Below are 18,233 nucleotides of genomic sequence, written 5' to 3' on the forward strand. Positions count from 1 at the left end.
ACGTAAAACAGAATTCGCAGAGGGAACTCAAAGCCATACCGGAAAGCGCCTATAAAAAATGTTTTGATGATTGGAAGAAACGTTGGCATTTGTGTATCGCTTCTAATGGAGCATATTTTGAAGGAGATAAAATAAATATTGATGAAGATTAAGAATTTTGCGTTTTATTTATTTATGACCGGAAACTTTTCGGTCACAATGTACATATAGTAAACATTTGAGTTTTGTTTTACATTTAATTAATTTCGATTTCATTAAAGAATTTCACATAAATTTGAGGTTCGTAAATGACTTTGACATAAAATTTTAAAGAAATGTTGAAAAGTAAATAATATATACAAAATATATGTTCTTTAATGTTAGCTCTGCAAAATTTATATCAAAATATATTGGTTTTGAGATCTGCATAAAGCCCTATTGGAGTTAATGGTGGAATGCATCGCCATCTTGATAATATTGGCATGGTTCGGAGCACAAATATTTACTAAACGAGTGGATTATTTAAAATTTTATATTAAAAAGCCAAAACAAATAAACACTTACCAGATATAAATTAGCGTCATTATAATTGTATGTATGGATCCTTTTAATTAACCTGGTACATCGATATGTATTTATTCGTTACTTCTATTGGTTGTAATGAGGCGGGCCTTAAACATGTATTAACTTATCGTGTGTTTATATTGTTAATTATGTGATGTTTTTACCAGTTTTTGAAAATTTCAGTTTTTGTGATGTAATTTGGAGAGACCTTAAAATAGAATTATATTGATTTGGATTTGAAATGGATATAATATATATTGAAAATGTTTTTATGAATGTTTTAGTATTAAAAGACGTTATATGTACTTATTAGAAGTAAGAGATAATAGTTTTTAAACTAATTTAAAGCTCACCTTATGTACCAATGGAAACGCAGCGTTGTCTTAATGACGTCTGTTTCTATGCCGTCATTAATTAAACTAATAACTACTTATTAACTATTTAAATACAAAAATTTAACATAAACATTTAAAAGTTAAGATAAAAGTAAGACAATAAATACAATTTTATGGACAATGGACTATGGACCAATGGATAAACTATGATATTATGCAAATTTCTTAATACTACTATATACATTTTTTTTTTGTTTTTTGTTTTTTGTTTAAGTTTTGATGAAGATTATTATTTTTACTTGCGGCCCTTTGAAGGACCTTTATTTATATTTTCTGAAAATAAAAAATATAATTCATAATTAGGTAAAAATTAAAAATATTATTCTACACAAGTAATTAATTATATTACGTTTAGTTGTAACCTTTCTTGGAGGGGTCCGTCCAGCACTGCTTAGTGGAGTCTTTCTAATATTTTCCACTTTGGAAAGTGTTGGAATACGTGAAGCAGGACGCACAAATTTTCTTGGAGGAGTGCTCATCAATTCAGCTTTGCTTTGATCAGCACAACTTACGGCGCTTGTATTGATTCTAGACCGAGGACTAGAATCATTATTTTGCATATATGAACTCAATGTCAAACTCGATTGAGATTTCTTCAATTCAGGTAACTTTTGATGCGAACCAAGCGAGTGTTTAGACAAATTTAAATTATTTTTCGATGGTGAACTTAAATAATGTTCAGTGGTATTTCGCAGAGAGGCGTTGCTCTTTGTGGAGTAATATAAACTGCTTTTAGTTTTTCCACCTAAAGTTAACTGACTAGATACAGAAGACATTCCATCAAATTTTGCACTATTCAGACTTGTGTCATCTTTAGAACATCGATTGCCAAAATTGCTTTTCAATGACGCACTACTTATACTTCGGTTCATGGATTTCATGCTATCACTATCTTTTAATAAGTAACTGGAAGTACTTTTGGTTTCACCACACTGGCTTTTTACTGATGCACGACTGGACGATTTTGAAGCATTAATCATTGGTTCTGGTCCTGATGCTTTAAATTGACTTTTTATGCCAGGCATTTCTTCAACATCAAGACTCACAACATCCCTTGGCGTAATAACCTTGAACTTGTCCACTTTTTTTCCAATTATGTTCATCGATCTTACAGCAGCCTTATTAGTTTCATTTAAAGGAATGTTTTTAGTTATAACAAATCCAGTCTCATTTCCATCTAAATCTTCTTCTCCTATTACAGAAGTAGACGATTTTCGTTTATTCTGAAAAATGTTTGTGTTTCTTTCACTTTTTGGATCATATGTACTATTTTCCAAATTTTCATTTTCTTTTCGTTTAAATCTGTTATCCTGCATTCCTCGCATCATGTATAAGGTGCGAATGGCCTCTGCAGTGACTTGCAAGGAAGCCTTCTGTCGATTTAAATTTTGTCTTTCTTTCACAAACTGTAAAAAAAATTTTTTTTTAAAACTTAATAAAATTTGTCTTTCGAAGTATTTGAATCTTACATTAGGTTCATCCATTTTCACACTTAACATTTTTTTGATCACTAGCAGAATAATTATTATGCATATTGACCTAAATACATAATCAATTACGTTTGGTTCACGATTGACATCGAAAAAAAACCGATACAAAAAGCTGTCACTATTTTCGTCCATAGTGACTTGTCACTGAAAAATAAATATAATTAGTATCATATTAGAATGGATATACCTATGTATATAAATATAAATAAAAAAATATTTGTTGCATATATGGGGAAAGTTAATTTCAATAAATTATTCCATTTTTGTAGTTAAGCAGGGAAGTCTAAGTTATAAATATCTAGAGCTCGTAGATATTGTATGTAATCTATTACATATTTCCATACATAATAATTTAAAAAAATTAAAAAATTAAAAATATTAAAATCAAAATTAATCATTAATTAATTTTGAAAGAAACTTTGCCAGATATAGGTTTCAGTTATAAAATTAATTGAAATAACGCATTGAAGGTTTATTGGTTAATATATTAAACCGAGAATATTTGGGTTTCAAATAAAATTAATAATATTATTCATTAATATCCACTTATAGATATATTCCCTGTGCTCCACTAGGGTAAAAGGACAGCAGTAAGTAAAAAAGAATATATTAAATCCATATGTATTTATCGAATAATTCAACGAATACCTTAACTTTTATGAGAACTTGCAGTTTGGCTTATTTACTGAGACATTTTTGGACATTATTTCTTAGTAGATAAGGATAAAATCAAACACTATTAAATTTTTATATGGTATCCTATTTTATTACAATTAAATAGAATATTAAAGCAGGGTTTGAAGAAATCTAGACTTTCGAAAACTTATATTTATTATATGTTATTAAATTACAAAGGTCCAGATACACAATCTGGTTAAACTAAAGCTATAATTTAGGAAAATCTAGCACTTGGTTTTTTTTGAATTATCATAATAGCTTGGATGATCTCATCACTGTACATAAATACTAAAAGTGTTTACAGGTTCTAAATGAAATATCGTGAAAGAGTAAAATCGAAATATGAGAAGAGATAACAGTGAAGGAATTCTCGGAATTGTGTAATTAGGGAGAGTCATAAAGATAATAAAAAATGACACTCAATAGTTGTCAATAGTCAATGACTCAATAGTTGTCAGTAATTTAGATGGCTCAGATCTATAATTTTTGTTATATGGTAGTTATGTCGATGTTATAGTTATGTCGATTGATTATTCATTTAATTACAATTTGCTAGTGAAATATATATTTTTAACTAAGACCATGGGTGTAGCATATCTAGTAAATACTTTTTTAAAACTCTTTGATGTTATAGTATATTCAATATAAAAATATTGAAATAATAAATATAAATAAAATAATGAATAGTAACAGCAAAGCCTGTAAAAAATTAAAATATATAAAAAAATAAAATATTTTAAAACTTACACGTCCGTTCGTATAGAGAAAGTGACAGTCAAAAATTTGTTCTATTGTAAGTCCCAAATTCTGTACAAAATGAGATAATGTATTTAAACATTAAAGTAATATTTTTATATAACACAAAACAAATCGTATTAAGTCTATTATATCTTATTACATAGTTGTGGTTTAAATAACTACTATTTATAGAATAGTTTAATCAGGAAATGTAAAGACCACCAATAAAAAGGAATTAAAATTATCTATGAAACTTACCCAACAAGAATATATTCCAAATAAAACGTCAGAATGATAAAAACTGCAACGATTTTTACAATCGAAAAATACAACTCACTTTACAGTTTCAGAAATAAATATGAATACAATTTTTCTTTCTTAAATGCCAAAAATAGAACGTCAAATTTTTAAAGATATTGACATTTAAATCAATTTAATGCAATCAATTTAAAAACAAAATATGAAAAAACTGTTTTTGATTACCAGAAAAAATATATATTGCTTAGACACAGTCTAAAATGGAGGCTGGAGCACCATCCTTCTAAAGGTACAATGAAACAATCATGCCTGCCATATTAAGGAATACAAAAGGCTATTAAAAATTAAATGCCGGCCTGAAAGCAATTCTTTTATTCTCATAAATAATGAATATATTTAATATCATATAATAACATATACCATATATGATTGTGATATTGTTGTTGTGATTTGAGTTAGTGCTATTGCGCACTTTTACTCTATTGTGGCGGAGGGCTTATCCCTGCCCCACACTATCATTTATTTATTTTCTAACTGATGACGAACCGTAGATCAGCATATCTTCCTGTGCGTCCTGAGGTGGACTTAAGGTTTGTTTGTGATATTAAATATTATAGACTAAGATTCTTTATAATATCTACAAATAAAATTGAGGACTCCGCATGAGACACAAATCGAAAATGAAAAACAATTATCTATAGAACTCACCAATCAAGGATATATACCAAATATCTGTTCAGCATTTAAAATCACCTTTATTAAATTACAATCACTTTTAAAATTTCAAGTACAATCTGAGATGAATATAAAAAAAATAGTATTTAATAAAATGTTAATATCAAATTTTGAAATTGAAACTGACGTTCAAGTCAATTCAACGTGATAAATTTAGAAAGCAAAAAAAAGACGAAATGATATACATATATATGAGTTGGACGAACTTTAAGCTAGAGGCTGCACTGACCGTACTCCATGAGGAGCATAGACTTGTGGCATAGAATCTCCAATTATTTCTATCTCTAGCAATATAACGTAATTCATTTAAAGATTTGCCGGTTATCTTTAAATGAATCATCGTTTTTTTCCTGTTGTCACATGATTTTCCTATGTATCTGTTGCCTTTGGGGGTTCCATTGAAGTCTGTCTTTGTACGGTTTTCCATTTTGAAATTCTACGTGTCCACCAAATTCTCAAAATATTACGCAGACTGCAGTTGGTAAAGCTTTAGCTTTTTCTTTGTATTTTACTTTTGACCAACCAAGTTTCTGATCCATACAATAAAAAATGGATTATTCACAGGCACTATAAACATGGATTTCTGTATGAGTATACATATATTTCATTTGAATTCCACACACTATGAAGATTACTGAATGCTATTCTGGCTTGTATTTTTTAAAACACATACCTTAGCAAGCAAAAAAGTTTTTGTAACAAACACATGTGCCCATAAGTTAACTATATAAGTCTAAACCGATATGAATAATATTTTATATATTCTTTTATATGAATATAAACACAGTATGTACCAAGTTTTATTTGAAAATCTTTATTAAAAATGCGGATAACTCATATCCTATTGTTCAGTTTATTTAGCAGCTACAGCGTACAGAACATCGATTTTGATGAATTCAACAAATGATCGAGGTCTACTCCCTAAAAGTACGTTTGCAAGTATGTATTCAAATACCTTAAAAACGGAGAATGTAGTCTAAGACTATTCAATGTATTAAATACCTATTGGTGTAGTTTAGAATGAAATAGAAACATAGACAGACAGCACTAAATGAACTCAAATCATCGTTCTGATCAGGAATATTTATACTCTATAGAGCCTACATTGTTTCCCTCAGTGACAATGAAGATGCAGTAACAAAAAACATCTTTAGCTTCAAAAAGTATTAATATAAAAATATCTACATATATATATTTAAATATATGAAATATATATAGTGTTTAAATATTGTAGTTAAAAAACTGGTATATATATTATTTTTGCGGTTGTAATTAACATATAACATATATGAATAAAATTTTATATCATTAATAACATTTATTTTTTATTTCAGGTAAGCGATAATCATCCATAAATATTTAATTATTTACACATTTTATGAAAGTAATTTTAATAGTATTTTTAATTATGAAAAGAAATTTATTTATATGAATTTCAAATTTCAAATTAAAGATTATTTTTCGATTTAATTATTAACATAAAAGCTATTACTCATACTTTTGTTGGTGAATATTAGCAGCAAAAATCAAAATTTAGTAGTATGAAGCTGAAAGGGATTTAAATTAGACGATTCTGATAACCAAAAATGTATACAGATATGATAATGTCTGCATAATATATCAAGGATATATTATATTTATTAAATAATACTATATTTTATTAAAATAATGGGATAGAGACAAGCCCCCAACCATTATAGAGTAAAAGTGCGTAATAGCACTAACTCAAGGAGAAGAATCAAGAAGAATTAAATAAATATTTATGTACATAAATCTATCTATTTATATTGTATATACCTACATTATACATATATAGATATTATATTAAGAATTAATAGTTAATAAAAACAGAATCAAGACTTTCTATATTCCCATTTTTAATATTATAAACAACAATTACAATTTAAAAATATATAAGAATATTAAAATAATTATGCAATTAAAACAAAAAACAAATCTTGTGTATAGGTTAAATGGGTTAAAGTAGCTTTCCAAATGAACAGTTAATCTTGCTAAGTAAATATCGTAAGGTATGATTATGTATGCTAGGTACTGCTTATTCAGTACCACCACAAACAAAGTTGCAATCTCATTATTTATAATACAAACAATACTGATTCTATTCTCACGATGTGATATCACAAAAGAAAATGTTAAGATTAGTCGTACATAGAATTTCGACACCATTCTGTAAACAGGAACTATTAAGGAACAATCAAATAATCAGAAAGCTTCTGAAAAGTTTATAGCGAAATAAAAGCAATCGTTATATACTAAAAACTTTAATTTAAAATATTACAATGTTGGTAAATATATAATAATATTATATATACAACAATTATCTATGGAGCTTATCAAAAGGGAATATATTCTAAATGTTCGCAATGATAATAAAATGCTATGTATTTTATACTCAAAAATTACTACCAAATTAAGAATTTCAGTAATGAATATGTATATGGCACATTTTTTTTCTAAAAGATATATATTGGTTTAACCTATTCTAACCTGCAGGCTACCCTAACAAATTTGAAAAATTATACAGAATTTTGGAACCATTATTAAACTTTTTTATTGCTTTTTATTTAAAAGAAAGAATAGAAATATTTTGCAAATTTAGAAATCAAAGAAATATAGATAATAGATATAGTGATACTCGTATAAGCAATGCTTTGAAAATCCTTTTCGATATATATGTGAATCGTTTGTATATGATATGATATTTAATATAATAAACCAAAAGTCCTTACAACAATTTTGTTAAAACGTCTACAGAGAGAATAGGAACTTCTAGCCTTACTTTAGTCAGAATTAAAATATAATTCATCTATAGGACTTACCAGTCAAATATCCGTTTACTAAATATCCATTTCAAATTTATATCTACTTTTGTGAAAATGCAAGCACTTTTAAAATTTTTAGTAAACTTTACGGAATCAAATGCAAATATATATTTAAAAATTTTTTAATAAAATATTATCAAAATTCTATATGAAAGTGACATTGAAATCAATTCAGTAATTCAATAAATTTTAGAATGTAGTGAAAAACAAAATATTACGAGAAGCTGTACCTATATACATCAGCCGTTCCATATAACGAAACGATAAAATTCTGTCACTGACTATTTGGATGCAATATTTATTATATAGAATATAGTCAATGACTTTTTGAATTTTCCACAATAAAAGAAAACGAAATATCTTAATACCTTTGAACAGCTCAAATATTCCACAGAAATACTATTGAATACGCAAGGCTCTGAACAATAGGTTATAGAACGTAATCCACGATATATTGAAATCCTGATTTTATGCTTCCCATCAGAGAAATCAATCAAAAAAAAAAACAACAGATAGCATCAAATCAATTTTTTTTTTTGAATACTTTTAACTAAGTATAAAGAACCGGACTGCTAGGTCCTTTGCCCTCTCCAAAATACAAAATGGGGTGTACAAAAATGCTTTACCACTAAAGGCTATATTTCTTGTTTAATATATTCATTGGATTTAACGAAATTTTTGGTTCAATGAATGGACTTTACAAATAATCTTTCGGTAAATTAGATGATAGCTGTAGTTTGGACTAATTTTAATCTGCACTACTCTAATTTTTTTTCGAATATTTTTTTCGAATACTAAAATAAAAATTGGACCCTTATTTTAATTAGAACTGTTCAACAGCAATCAAACAATTACGCCTAAGAATATTCTACCTTACTGATATTCTCCGCCGAGAACGGGCAATTTACTGATAATGTAGTATAGAAATATATACTATTAATTCTTGTATTAATGTTGCTAACCGGAATGAGTCGTTAAATATAGTTTATCTATAGTACTTACCACACAAGGATGTTTTCCAAATATAAACAATGATAATAAAGTGCAAAACATGTATCTATAATTTAATGCAAGTAATTAATTACAGTTCACAGATTCATATTCAAAAGTAATTTTGGAGAACTATAAACTCTTTTAAAATTACAAGTATTCCTTACAATATCGAAGACGAATATACAAATAGGTTTATGAAAATTTTTCTATAAAATGTTAATATCAAATTTCTAAATGAAATTGACATTTAAATCAATGTAAAACGTTTAAAAAATGATGTTTTATACTATGAGATATGGTATACATTGCTTGGACCATATTACTTAGATCTTAAGACTACAAATTTTCAATATAAACATAGATTTTTGAAAGCATTCTTTATACTTCTTTAGACTTCTTTCATGGTTAAAGAACAATTCTCATTTTGATCAAGATGACTATATTACTATATAATTACTAACAATATTGTTAACAGTACTAGAATCTAAAAAATAACTCACCAAATAAGGATATGGTCCAAATATTAGAACTGAAAACAAATTACACCGAATATATCTTTTATTTAAAGTATATTACTATTTACAGTTCACCGCTTCACATTCAAACAAATTCTGTAAAAATTGGTAATTGCTAATTAACGTATAACAGAGTATATGAGAAATATTTTTAAATATTAATGACATATTAAAAAAAAAACATTGACATTTAAAACAATTTAATGCGATCAATTTAAAATAAGATATTGAAACGTCTTATTACCAGAGAAGGCAAATAAAGAAATCCAGTCTAACCTGAAGGCTACACTGCAATGCTTTTGACTACCTAATACTGTTTTGCTGTTTCTTATTTAGGAAGCAAAATAAATTATAGATACAGATATAGATACAGATATAGTTCTATATTTTTCAGAGAACTATATCTGTATCTGGACTCTCAGGAAGATATGCTGATTTAAGGTCCGTCATCAACTAAAAGACAAATAAATGATATGTTTTTTTTTAGCCTAGTTAAAGCCTAGTGTGGGGTAGAGATAAGCCCCCCAGCCATTATAGAGTAAAAGTGCGTAATAGCACTAACTCAAGAAGAAGAAGAAGAAGAATATTATTCAAAGACTGATGAAAATTGCTAAACATTACCAAACATTACTTAAATATATATATTTTACTATCTTGTACATGTGATAATAAAAGTTGTATATTACAAATCCTTACAAAAAGATAGATAAAATAATAAAGTAGCTTTATTGTTATTTAAAATATTTTCCCTTAAAGTCTATACATTTTAGCATGCTTTTGATTCATTGGTCATAGATTTTCTTCCATTCTGCTTTAGACACCTTAAGAACATGGTTTTTGAGCACACCAACCGCTTCTTTTACTGACGAAGATCGTTATATGTAGATGTGAAGCAAAAATATGCTTTTTGTTTTAATGCTGGTAATCACCGCTGATATTGAAAAATACTGTGATGGTTAAACAACTTGATTAGCTTTCTGAAACCTGAGTAATTATAATAAGTCCCATGGTCTATAATTTATGTGCAAAATCTTCTCTTCCACTTTAATTGCAAAGGCATCTAATCTGCATTAGCTACAGACCTACCATTTAAGCCACGTCCACGGACTCTAAGAACAAGCAATGTTCCCGGAGATTTCATTACAAGTGTGGTCCGATCATACTAAGCATGTTAAGTATCATTTCAAGAGAAGTTTTTAGAATAGTTTTAAGCGAATATGCTGTATCTTTTCCATTGACCTAAATATGTCGATTCCCTGGTCTAAGGATGGCTATGGATGGCATTAATGTTAAAGATAATCGCTGAATAACACTTTTAAGCTTTTAACTGAAGTAGGTATACTTCTTTAATAGCATTTTGCGTTCTTTCTTCAATATAGCGATTCCCTACTAGTTTATTGTTCAGAAACACATAAAGGTATTCTATGTGATATTAAACTCCATATAGAAAATATTTGTATGATATTGTAAAATTTTTCTATACGGAATCCATTTTTCATGCGAAATGGATGTTAGTACTAAGATTTAAATAGAAAAATAAATAAAACTCGTCTTCGTAGAATACCTATATAAACATAATTTCTTATGGCAAAATTGATACTAACGGACCTGCTATGAGTCGATAAAATAATTGAAATGTAGCAGTTTTTTTTTTGATGCTTGACTCTAAATCCGTTAAAGTTATTCTAATTAAATTTTTATTAAAGCATCGTGAAGCTATTGTATTTTTTACTTAAAAAAAATTTTATGCTTCAATAAAAGTTAATTATGAATTTCTGATCGTGAATATTACCTAGTTTTTGTACTTCATTTTTGCATGAATAAAATTGTCTATAAAAAAATAATAAATTTTTTAACACACCTTTTGAAAGTTCAATTTCCGATAAGCAAGGTTATAGCACAATAAAACTTCATCTGATACACATACTCACACTTAAAGGCGGAAAGAAACTGAACCGCTTAGGCTTACCTTAAGAAACATTGAAGTATTTGTTTCTATGCCAGAAATTTAGGGTAACTGTCTTGAGATCACCTATCATTGAAAGAGAAGTGAAAATGAACAAATGTAAATATATTCGTACAGGTGTATAAATAATTTTAGTGAATAAATAACTTACATTTTGTTTAAAAATAAATCAAGTAATTTACGAATAATATTAATTTTAATTAATTATATCATTCTCTCCAATTACCACTGTGGTTAGGCCTAATCAAATAATATACTTAGTATTATGAACTTATAACAATGCAATAATATGTTGTATATTACGGATGATTACTTTTCTGAGCTTTGAGATTATTTAACCGGTTTGAATTATTATTACTTTTTTAATTAAAACAGACATAGAAGTAATTGCTAATTATAGATATACTTTATATTAAGTCTTTATATATATACCTACTATGTAAAGAATTTTATTCGAATATTTTTAAGTTTATCTCCTTAAATATTGTTTTAAACTTACTTTGTAGAATTATTATAAATCATATTATTATTTATAAAATGGGCCCCAAAACATCAAAATTTTATCTTATATTAAATAAATACATAAATAACATCACGAAACATACTTTAGCTTCAAATGTTTCCTACCTATCTCATAATCATCTGCCCTCATAACAATTCAAGTTTTTCAAGTGTCCAATATCGTTATTCCATATCTTCACCTATGCTGTTAGGTTAGTATGACAAGTCTGCTCATACTCCTATAGTTTGTCGTAGTAGTATTAAAGCAAATACGTTTTCGTCTGTTGCCTGTGTACAACCCATTGATGTCTATGAACTATATGGAATTTATAAAATTTTTTTAATCATATATGTCAAGTTCTGAATGGCTAAATAAAAACTACTTAATAAATTATGAATGAACTATTAGAGTTGATGTCAAATGGCACCTCTACTTTATTTTATTGATGGATCTAATAGTGTCTCACTGGATATATGAGATGATTTTGTTGTTCCATTCAGTTAAAAATTTAATTGATTTATAATAAGTCTGCGTAGTGCTATGTTATATATCTTTTTAATGTCGTTGGATTTTAACATATCTCGATCTAGTTTGGTGTTAAATTCAGCCAGTTAACTGTTGCAACCCTTTTCTCAGTGAAGCGTCGCATATCTTATATACCAAGTAGGGTTTATTATTTTTATTTGTATGATATAAATAATATATTAGGTTTGGCCTAATGATTCTTTTGTACAGTAGAATTCGAATTTTTAATACAAACTTGTATAGATTATATTAGTGAATGCAGCGTACATAGTATATTAGTGCATTTAGCATTTTACTCTTAGATGTGTGCCTTCCACGCAAAGCAGTTCTTCAGTTTTGAATCAAAACATTGAACAGTAATGTTCCATTCAGTTTTGAGTTTTCTTGATATTTATAGACTTTAATGTGCATTGAAGATTGTTTCTATTTTCTCTATATATTTTCCAAATTTTCCAATTGACTTATTGGTCTATATGACTCCATAATTTGTCTGTAATTCAATATGCTTTTATTTCTGAGAAGAATATATAAATATCGTCTGTGAATAGAATTGGTCTTGTCGACATCATATTTGGTACATCAGAAGTGTTAATATCAAACAGTGATGATAAATGAAGGTAGCATTATGACAGAATTTTCTTTGTTTCAGGAAGTTGCTCCATATGCAAAGTAGTGTCAAATGCCTTAGTTATGTCAAACACATGCTTTTATTTTGCGGTTAGTTAATACGGATTGGATTGTTTCGACTACGCATCTGTATTGAATATTGTCTATACTTTAAATCATGAATAGATCAACTTCCAACGATTTTTGCTGCGATTAGTTAGCCCCCAATTTTAGTAGAAGATTTTTTTCCAGTTATGGGATTATGACGATGGTTGCTGTTTTTCAAGTATTAACATGTCTTAAATGGATAAAAACATGTCTTAAATGAATAATTATTTGTACTAAGAAAGGAAGTACTATAACCAATACTTCGAATCAGATATTTATTCGGTCCGATTTTCGTTATTTAGTGTTTCAAGTGTTTTAAAATTTAACTTTTAAGAAAATAATATAAAAATTTAAGAAAATGTTCTTATTAAATTTTAATGTGTATTTCCTTAATCTTTCTTTAATACTCTTGAGTGTGAATATCAATCCCCGAAAGTATTAATTGTATTAGTTGTGTTGCTTGTGCACCTAAGGGTACAATTGCAAGTTTAAATCAATGATGATATGTGTATTAATGCTCCACCTTAGATTATAAAAGACAGTTATCTTTGTGCAATCTCGGTACATAGTCAATATTATTCAATTAACCATATATTAGGTATACACTTCTGTAGAAACGGATTACTCAATTTTTGTTGTTTTGGATCTGTACTTTTGAAAAACTTTTCTAAACATATGTATATCAAACTTTGCAATACTGAAGTGAAATAAATTATGTATTTTTTTCAGTTTCATTATTCTATTATTATTATTATATATTCTATTATTCTTTATATTCTAACTAAATGGGTAGTCTTCTTCCACCCCATAATACGTGGGGTATTTTGAAAAATCGACAATTTAGTTTGAATTCTGGTATAAATTTAAATTTCTTCTTATAGCATCATATTTTTTTGATATGAGCAGTGTTAACTTTTCAGACCCCAACTATCTATAATTCACTAACAGTAGAAAACCGGTGTAATATTAAATCAATTGGTAATATAGTTCAATTACTTCGTAAGAAATCATAAAGTCTACAGAAAAAATAGTCTTATCTGTTAAGTGACCTCCATAATTAGGCCTTTTCTTAGGCCTATGACTAGATTTAAACCATTCCTTTTATCTTAATATATTACTAAATAAATGGTTACTCAAAACAAGAATACAATGAGTAAATTTGGTGGCAAAATCGTTTGAAAATTACATCAAAATATTTATGATTTCTGTCAAAAAATTGTTGCCGTTCCCTATTTATTAATTTCTGGGTGTGATCATAAATCTGATCGAGTTACATTTAATGTGATTTATGGTAGCGTGCGTAGATGAACTGTATTTTTTGAATAAAAAAAATGACATTACATTTACCGTCAATGGAAACATATACAAAAAGAAGGATGAGATAATTTCGACTGTTATGATGTACCAAATCAAATATACTTCACATCAAATGGCCAGAATATAAAATTGACTTAATAAAATTTTGTTTCTTTGAGGGGATTAAGTAGTCAGAGTAAGAGATACCATTTGATTCACACAATTGACATAAATGAGAAGTTTTTAATTGACTCAATTGATATAAAGGTTATCTTTCATCCATTCAGTCCTTAGTATTATATTTAAGTCGTATCTTATCACTTTTAAACAGTTCATTAATAGTTCTGTGTATGCAACTAAACCTTTATGCGTTAGCATCGATATAAAAAATTTTTAATACCACAGTACACTTAAAAAAATAAGTCCCAGATCATAATTGCGTTGATTGACTTTTATCATCCATAACATAAAAATTTTGAATAAACAACATACACTTTAAATAGACCACCCAACCATAATTCAGTTAAAAAATAAATTGAAACTAAGCCTATCCAATATTCATAAAAGTATAAAACAACATAATCCTTAAAAATAACACCGAAAAATACAATTCCGATAAAAAATAAATTTAAATTTCAAGAATCAAATATTGAAAAAAACTATTTTAAAACAACACTAAATCACTTAAAAAAATAAATACAGAAACTAAATTTCCATAATTAACCAAGACAAAATCTTCTTATCTCAAATGATTTTCAATAAATTAAAGATCATCAAATTTTGATGACCTAATTAACTTAAAAATTGAGAATTATGGGACATTTTACTTTCTCCTCTTCTCATTCCTAACTTTAACCTATTTCTAGTCCCCGCATATAGTATTTTGGCTCGTGGGTTCAGAAATGGATTATAAAAGTTACAATTTAACATCAGTTATGACGGATGTGATTATTATAGTTAATAGAAATTCTCTCTACCAAAAATGAATTATAGAAAATGAATTTTAAGAACTAAAATATTTATTTAGCAATACTATTTCTGCATTTATTTGGAAAATATTGCTTTAGAAAGAGTTAATATTGTATATAATAAGAGAAATACATTAGGCGACTACTCATATCGCCTTGAAGTATTGAAGTAAATACAGTATCAATAAAAAAAATTATAAGAATATGAACAATTCGTAGAATTGTGGATTCAAAATAAAATTAAAACTACAAACTTAAACAAAACAATTATAAAATTATTCTACAATATAATTTGGATGTACTACTAGTACAGGATCGTCCTCCGCTTCTGCTGCTTCATCTGTACTTGTTCGACGTCGTGGACTTCTGCCAGGCTGTTTAAGTTCTCCGGTTTGAAGAGGAATTATAACTTGGTCTGTGTAAATCAAACGGTCGATGACTTTTTCGATAAGATTCTTACGTGAAATAAGTTCTTCTTCCGATTCAATTTGATCTGCCACTTGCTCCAAATACCACGTAACAACATCACTGCGCTTCATACCTGAATCAGAGCTTTCAGCTTCAGCGCGTGCTTCTTCACCGCGCATATGCAAAACCAGCATCGTTGAAAGATTTTTATAATCTTCGAATGATAACGTCATTTTTTTCTTTTGAATGCCATCATGTCCATTTTCTCCGTCAGCGTCACCAGCACCGTTCGCCACACCACCATTATTTTCCATATCCACATCACCAGTAAAAGCTTCATCCACATCATCATCATCTAAATGTATATCAGGTTGTTCCACGCGTATTATAGATTTATTTAACAAACGGAAAGCTTCTCTAACATGGCGATCCAAAACCTCGCTCATACACTCTAGCTTAGCCATTGCTTCACTCAAGCGTATCATCGATTCCAACTGCCGCACAGTAATACGCCAAGTGCTGCGACCTGCAATACCAGTATCGCGTTGGCGCAGATGTCCATAGTTCTCTACTAACAGCTGGCAAGCATCTTCAGTGATAATAGGCTTGAACTGACGTGCAAATGTTATATACCGTAAAACTTCTTCACGTGTATAAGCACGTTCCACATTATCCTCAACATTAGAATGTAAATCAACAATTTTTCTTGCAATGGCATAATCGACTACTTCATTACACTCGTCTACCAATATGAAGAACAAATCAAAACGGGACATAATTGGTGCCGACAGTTGTATATTTTGTTGCAAGCTTTTTGAGCGATCGTACCGACCATTGATTGGGTTAGCTGCTGCAAGTATAGAAGTGCGTGCATTTAGTGTGGCACGTACGCCAGCTTTGGCTAACGATATCGTCTGTTGTTCCATCGCTTCATGTATAGCGACTTGATCCCGTGGATCCATTTTGTCGAATTCATCAATACAACATATGCCATTATCAGCCAACATAAGCGCGCCGGCTTCTATGACAAAATCAAAACTTTCTTCGTCACGTACTACAGCAGCTGTCAGACCTGCTGCCGATGATGCCTTGCCCGATGTGTACACAGCACGCGGTGAAAAATCTGCAACTTGCTTTAGGAATTGAGACTTCGCTGTACTTGGATCGCCAACAATACAAACGTTAACGTCACCACGCAAGGATGTTTCTAAAAAAAATACAAAAACAATATTTAATAATATTATCGGAAAATTAAAAATATAGAGTAATTACTTTCATGTGTAGTTTTAGCAACTCCACCAAACAATTGTAGTAAAATACCGCGCTTCACTTCATCATTTCCATAGATAGAAGGAAATAAACTATTTATAAGATTATTATAAAGATTACGATCTTTTGACATCTCATAAACTTTATTCCATTCCGCATCAGTCATTTGCTTTTTCATATCTTCAGCAGTTACCTCTGACATTGGAAGATCCGTGCCACCAAAACGTGCGGTGGTAGCTTGTACGCTACAGGCTAGAAACGCCATACGATAATTAAGATCACGTGAACCTAAAGCTTTTAGGCCTGTCACACCTTCAGGTCCTTCGCCACGTTTGTGGCGTGAACTTTGATCTGCCTTTGCACCAGGCATGTTCAGCACTGAAATATCTGGAACCACAATTAGTGTCCCAGTAAAATCATAACGATCACCTGCCTGCACGGTTTCAACCAATTCGGAACGTAAAATAATTTCCACAGAACGCGGTATACAACCACGCGGCAGTTCAGCCTGTGTCTCTTGTATGCGTATTTTTTGAAAATCTACAAAAAGTGACTTCTCCACATCCAACATAAAGCGCCGCCGATTGGCGCATACTGGATTGCGGCAAATGGTTGGATTTGTAAATTTGAACTGTTGTTCCACATTTCGTATCTCCGTTTGACAGTCCAAACAAATAAATGTGCCTGTCACAAGTTCAGGATGAACAGGATGTGTGCGCACTACTTGACCAGATATACGAATAAGGGTACCAATTTTCGATGTAGTCAAATCGCGCACTTTATGACGGGTTGGCACTTCTGTAAATGACACATAACAATCCTTTTCAGTTTTCAAGCCTGAATTATCTTTAACATAGTTTTCCACTGCTTTACATAGGAATGGGTATATACTAAAATAATACGAATAGTTTGTTAAGATAAGTAATTTTAATAGAAAACGTAGTCTTACCGGTAGTACTCTTCAATTATAGTTGTTGCCAAGTTTTGATTATACTTTTCAATATCGTCGAAACTCACTTCCAGAGTGTAACGATCAGGCTGCTCTAATTCTTTAGCTGGTGAAAGATATTTAATCTCACCATCTTCTTTAAATCTGTAAAATGTACATATGAATAATTAAAGATTTTATACAAAGGTATAGCATTTCAGCACATACTCATCCAAGAAATCCTGAAACAGCTTTTGACAACGTATTCCTATGTCATCCTTTACGCGCAGTTGACCAATTTGTTGATCAGCTACATCCATTGTGTGAAATTAATGTATTTTATAAATATTTATACGCAGAAATCAAAAATATTTGAATTATAATCTCAAACAACTTAACACAAGCAACACACGCTGTAATATGCCACCAAAATCCCAACAAATGCTAACAAATTTGACAGTTGATGTAA

At 29.0% G+C, this 18,233-nt stretch overlaps 2 protein-coding genes across 6 annotated transcripts; both read right to left on the bottom strand.

Annotated features, from left to right (window-relative positions):
- Positions 1-323: 323 nt before the first annotated feature.
- Positions 324-9,307, bottom strand: LOC119669203. 5 transcript variants are annotated; one of them, XM_038079023.1, is made up of 8 exons: positions 9,174-9,307; positions 3,854-3,913; positions 2,408-2,572; positions 1,288-2,344; positions 897-1,211; positions 708-751; positions 544-650; positions 324-484 (listed from the first exon to the last, which is right to left on the bottom strand). In XM_038079023.1, exons 3-5 carry the CDS (start codon positions 2,558-2,560, stop codon positions 1,174-1,176), a joined length of 1,248 nt encoding a protein of 415 aa, XP_037934951.1. In that variant the 5' UTR covers positions 2,561-2,572; positions 3,854-3,913; positions 9,174-9,307; the 3' UTR covers positions 324-484; positions 544-650; positions 708-751; positions 897-1,173. The 5 variants fall into 5 exon arrangements, with proteins under 5 accessions (XP_037934951.1, XP_037934950.1, XP_037934952.1 ...); XM_038079022.1 differs by lacking the exon at positions 9,174-9,307 and adding an exon at positions 8,683-8,841; XM_038079024.1 differs by lacking the exon at positions 9,174-9,307 and adding an exon at positions 7,678-7,767.
- A 5,956-nt stretch (positions 9,308-15,263) lies between these two features.
- On the bottom strand, positions 15,264-18,225 carry LOC119669204 (DNA replication licensing factor Mcm6). Its single transcript, XM_038079025.1, has 4 exons — positions 17,993-18,225; positions 17,786-17,929; positions 16,840-17,726; positions 15,264-16,774 (listed from the first exon to the last, which is right to left on the bottom strand). The coding sequence occupies exons 1-4, from the start codon at positions 18,082-18,084 to the stop codon at positions 15,435-15,437; spliced, it is 2,463 nt and encodes an 820-aa protein (XP_037934953.1). The 5' UTR covers positions 18,085-18,225; the 3' UTR covers positions 15,264-15,434.
- Between the last annotated feature and the right edge of the window lie 8 nt (positions 18,226-18,233).

Source organism: Teleopsis dalmanni, chromosome 1 (assembly GCF_002237135.1).
Source record: "Teleopsis dalmanni isolate 2A chromosome 1, ASM223713v2, whole genome shotgun sequence".
Classification (NCBI taxonomy): domain Eukaryota; kingdom Metazoa; phylum Arthropoda; class Insecta; order Diptera; family Diopsidae; genus Teleopsis; species Teleopsis dalmanni.

Excerpts from the sequence above, each read along its gene's own strand:
- LOC119669203 (XM_038079023.1), bottom strand. The coding sequence starts at position 2,560 with ATGGACGAAAATAGTGACAGCTTTTTGTATCGGTTTTTTTTCGATGTC. Across the intron at positions 2,345-2,407 it reads TGAAAATGGATGAACCTAAT|TTTGTGAAAGAAAGACAAAA; the intron begins GTAAGATTCAAA and ends TTTTTTTTACAG. Across the intron at positions 1,212-1,287 it reads AAGAAAGGTTACAACTAAAC|AAAATATAAATAAAGGTCCT; the intron begins GTAATATAATTA and ends TTTTATTTTCAG.
- LOC119669204 (XM_038079025.1), bottom strand. The coding sequence starts at position 18,084 with ATGGATGTAGCTGATCAACAAATTGGTCAACTGCGCGTAAAGGATGAC. Across the intron at positions 17,930-17,992 it reads TTTCAGGATTTCTTGGATGA|ATTTAAAGAAGATGGTGAGA; the intron begins GTATGTGCTGAA and ends TACATTTTACAG. Across the intron at positions 17,727-17,785 it reads ATAATTGAAGAGTACTACCG|TATATACCCATTCCTATGTA; the intron begins GTAAGACTACGT and ends GTATTATTTTAG.